Source organism: Octopus bimaculoides, chromosome 9 (assembly GCF_001194135.2).
Source record: "Octopus bimaculoides isolate UCB-OBI-ISO-001 chromosome 9, ASM119413v2, whole genome shotgun sequence".
Lineage (NCBI taxonomy): Eukaryota > Metazoa > Mollusca > Cephalopoda > Octopoda > Octopodidae > Octopus > Octopus bimaculoides.
The window spans coordinates 80851202-80855513 of NC_068989.1; the positions used below are offsets into that span (position 1 = coordinate 80851202).

The 4312-nt window shown below is 38.8% G+C and overlaps 1 protein-coding gene across 1 annotated transcript in view; it reads left to right on the forward strand.

Moving 5' to 3' along the window:
- Positions 1 to 3663, forward strand: part of LOC106867261 (uncharacterized) — a 33322-nt gene extending 29659 nt beyond the window's left edge. The window contains exon 5 of the mRNA XM_014912077.2: positions 1455 to 3663. Within this exon, the coding sequence (XP_014767563.1) occupies positions 1455 to 1565 (111 nt within the window). The 3' untranslated portion in view covers positions 1566 to 3663. The remainder of the gene's footprint in view (positions 1 to 1454) is intronic.
- Positions 3664 to 4312: the final 649 nt, after the last annotated feature.

Genomic DNA, 4312 nt, shown 5'->3' on the forward strand with positions numbered 1-4312 from the left:
CCGAAGGCTACACCAGGCTCCAATCTAATTTGTCAGAGTTTCTACAGCTGGATGCCCTTCCTAACACCAACCACTCTGAGAGTGTAGTGGGTGACAATTTCATTTCTAGTTATTATTGTACCAACCAGAGTGATTTGTGGTATTTAGTTGCATTTCTTTACATTCTGAGTTCAGTTTCTGCCAAGGTTTAAATTTGCTTTTCATCTTTTCAAGGTCAGTTAAGTTCCACCTGTCAAGGACCGATTCCCTCCCTCCCTCCAAGTTTCAGGTCTTATGCCAATGTTTTTATTTTCATGCCAGGTGCAGGCGTGGTTATGTGGTAAGAAGCTTGCTGCCTAACCACATGGTTCCAGGTTCAGTCCCACTACGTGGCACCTTAGGTCAACCACAGCTATATGAGTGGATTTGGTACACGGAAACTGAAAGAAACCTGTCATGTGTGTGTGAGTGTGTGCACGTGTGTGTATGTGCACGTGTGTGGGTGTGCACGTGTGTGGGTGCATGTGTGCACATGTGTGTGTACATGTGTGTGCATGTGTGTGTGTGCACATGTTTGTGTGCATGCATGTGTGTATCTGTGTGCATGTGTATGCATGCATTCATGTGTGCACGTGTGTGAGTGTGCATGTGTGTGCACGTGTGTGTGTGTGCACATGTCTGTGTATGTGTGTGTGAGTTTATCCCCCACCACTGCATGACAACTGGTGTTGGTGTGTTTATGTCCCCCGTAACTTAGCAGTTTGACAAAAGGAGACCAATAGAATAGGTAGCAGGCTTAAAATGAAAATAAGTACTGGGAGCGATTCATTCAACTGAAAGTTCTCCAAGGTAGTGCTCCAGCATGGCCACAGTCTAATGACCGAAACAAGTGAAAGATAAAAAGTTGCAAAGCAAAAGTCTTCAGCCACGACCTTAGGTCAACCAAGCTATTGTGAGTGGGCACCTTGATGATGATGACGATGATGATGGTGAGGAGGAAGAGGAGGAGGAGGATGGTAACAGTAATGATGATGATGATGGTGATAATGACTGATGATGATAAAGAGGAAGAGAAGGGTGATGATGGTGATGATGATACGATGGTGATTGTAGGCGGCGAGCTGGCAGAATCGTTAGCACACCGGGTGGAATGCTTAGCGGTATTTCGCCCATCACTATGTTTTGAGTTCAAATTCTGCCGAGGTCGACTTTGCCTTTCATCCTTTCGGGGTCGATAAATTAAGTACCAGTTGCTTATTGGGGTCGATCTAATCGACTGCCCCCTCACTTCAAAATCTCAGGCCTCGTGCCTATAGTAGAAAGGATGTGATGGGGATTGTAATGGTGGCTATGATAATGACTGTGATGCTGATGATGATGATGAGGAGGAGGAGGATATGATGATGGTGGTGGTGTCAATAATTTAGAAAAATTTCTTTACTAAAGTTTCTAACCAAAATTATTTCATTTTGCAGCTGATGGAACAGAAATGGAGAAGAGTACGGGACCAGCAAAATTCTGAAAAGCAACTTGAAAGAAACCTTTTGCGTTATAACCCCATTAACTGGAGTGGGACGCTTAGCTAAAAAAAAAAAAAAAAAAAAAAAACATTTCTTTTTTACCAACCAACAGCTCATTAATTTTCGCATTTTAATTAGCAGTTTAGTCCTTTAATTAATTCAGACCAATATTCTTCTTTCTTGGCAAGCTGCAGCACAGAAACATAATTAGTGATAAATTACTCCCATTTTAAACATACATGTATGTATGTGTATGAATGTATGTGTATGAATGTATGTATATATTTTTGCATATATATGTGCATGTATGTGTTTATGTGCATGTATGTATGTATATCTGCATAAGTGTGTATATGTATATATGTATAGGTGTGTGTGCATATATATGTATATGTGTGTGTATGTAAACACACACCTACACACACACAGAGGTATCCCTTGCATTACAGCTACCTCAGGTTATGAAATTTCGTGCTTACAGAAATTGTGAAGTATGACCCCTAATTTGGGGATACAGTCTATAATTTTGCCTTTAAAAGAAACTCAGATAGATATTAACAATTTAAAAGCTACATATATATATATCTACTCTCGGAGTGGTTGGTGTTAGAAAGGGCATCCAGCTGTAGAAACTTTGCCAAATCAGATTGGAGCCTGGTGTAGCCATCTGGTTTCACCAGTCCTCAGTTAAATTGTCCACCCCATGCTAGCATGGAAAGCGGATGTTAAACGACGACGTGTGTGTGGTTTGTGTATATGCAAGTGTTTCTATACACCTCACTATAAATACTTACAGAGTTTGAGCAATTTTCACTGTGAATATTTATGCGTGTGCTTATGTATATTTTAAGTCACAATCAGTGTCTAAATTCCAATCTGTCTTTCTGTCTCAATGTATATATACACACACTATCTATCTAGTCCCACCCATGCTAGCAAGGAAAATGGATGTTAAATGATGATGATGACGATATATATAAATCAACATTCACCTCCATCACTGTTCTCAACACTTAACCACTCCCATTACTAACCCACCAACTCTTTAATGATGAACAACAGCAGCAGTAGTAAGAACAAGATAAGCAAGTTCATCTAAAATAAAGACAGTCTTACGAGATAATGTGATTGTCTATTATTTTAGGCAGCATATTTTTAAAAGTTGAATGAGCTGCTTTTGGTTTTAGGTCAATGGAGATTGACTTGAAGCTAAACAACAATACAATTAAGAAAAATGTGAACACCACCACCAAAATATCAAGCAAGCCACTTACTTTTGAATAACTAACTGGCAACAACAATAGGAGTTTCAGCATGACAAGGTCTGTAGCTACATGTGTTTTATGTCAACACAACAGTGATTGGGTCTAAATAGGATGTTAGACTTTTGCCTTAAGTTAGAAATGCAAAGACTATGTGGACATGAACTTGGTAACTCATCAACTAAGTTTAATCATACAGCACTTCCTCCCGCCTCACCCTTTTCTTCTTCTGATGTCCATCCTATGTCCATCCTTACATCCATAAGAATACAACAATTTTTTCACTTACTACATATTTATTGTGGATAACAGTTGATTGCTGCCACTTTTGAATTTACCTACATTACAAAATATCTAGAAAGAAGTTATCAAGTGGAACTGAATGCAGTAGGGTGAAAAGGAATCATAAAAGGGTTACTCAGGATACTAAACTTGATGTTTTAAAAGGGCTTGATGCAAGAGTAAGGATCATCAATAATGCCATAACATTAAATCTTGCACTGTTTGCCGTGGGAACTAATGGGTGACAATAGAGAGAAAATTAAGTGAAGTGCTGGAGAAGTTATTTTGTTGACTGCCCAAACTTTATTTTTTCATAAATCTGATGTGATGCTTAAAATGGAACAGTTCTTGAAGGTACGGATTGAAGATTGAACTCAACATAATATGCCAATAATTTTGAGGCTGTTGTAGGTGACACTTGCAAAGGTGCCATGAGGTGAGATCAAACTTGTAATCATGTGGTCGCAAATCAGAATGATAGTAATTTTTGAAAAAAAGAACCAAAAGTTTGTATGACAATCTACGTAAAAAGGGGGAGGTGAAACTTCTTATAAATAGTTTTTTCTGGCTATATATCCGTCACAGCTGATCTTACCAATCAGTTTCGTGCAAAGAATACAATGGAGTGTTAGGTAACAATCCGATTATATAATCTTATGCTCATCAAAGTTAGCCAATATGGAAGGGAATATGCTGACTGCTCTCTCTTGTCCGACAATAGAGAGCAGTTGTCATATTCACTTCCATATAGGCTAATTTTGATGAGCAAAGGTTATATAATTGGATTGTTACCTAAGACTCCAATGTATTCCTTGTGCAAAACCGATTGGTAAGATCAGCCGTGATGGATATATGATACTATATATTTTGGATAATATACCCACTCTATTAACAGATATACAAGTGCATCTTTTAGATGACTCACATATATACTCTTTACTCTTTTACTCTTTTACTTGTTTTAGTCATTTGACTGCGGCCATGCTGGAGCACCGCCTTTAGTCGAGCAAATCGACCCCAGGACTTATTCTTTGTAAGCCTGGTACTTATTCTATCGATCTCTTTTGCAAAACCGCTAAGTGACGGGGACATAAACACACCAGAATTGGTTGTCAAGCAATGCTAGGGGGACAAACAAAGACACACAAACACATATATATATATATATACATACATATACAACAGGCTTCTTTCAGTTTCCGTCTACCAAATCCACCCACAAGGCTTTGGTCGGCTCGAGGCTATAGTAGAAGACACTTGCCCAAGATG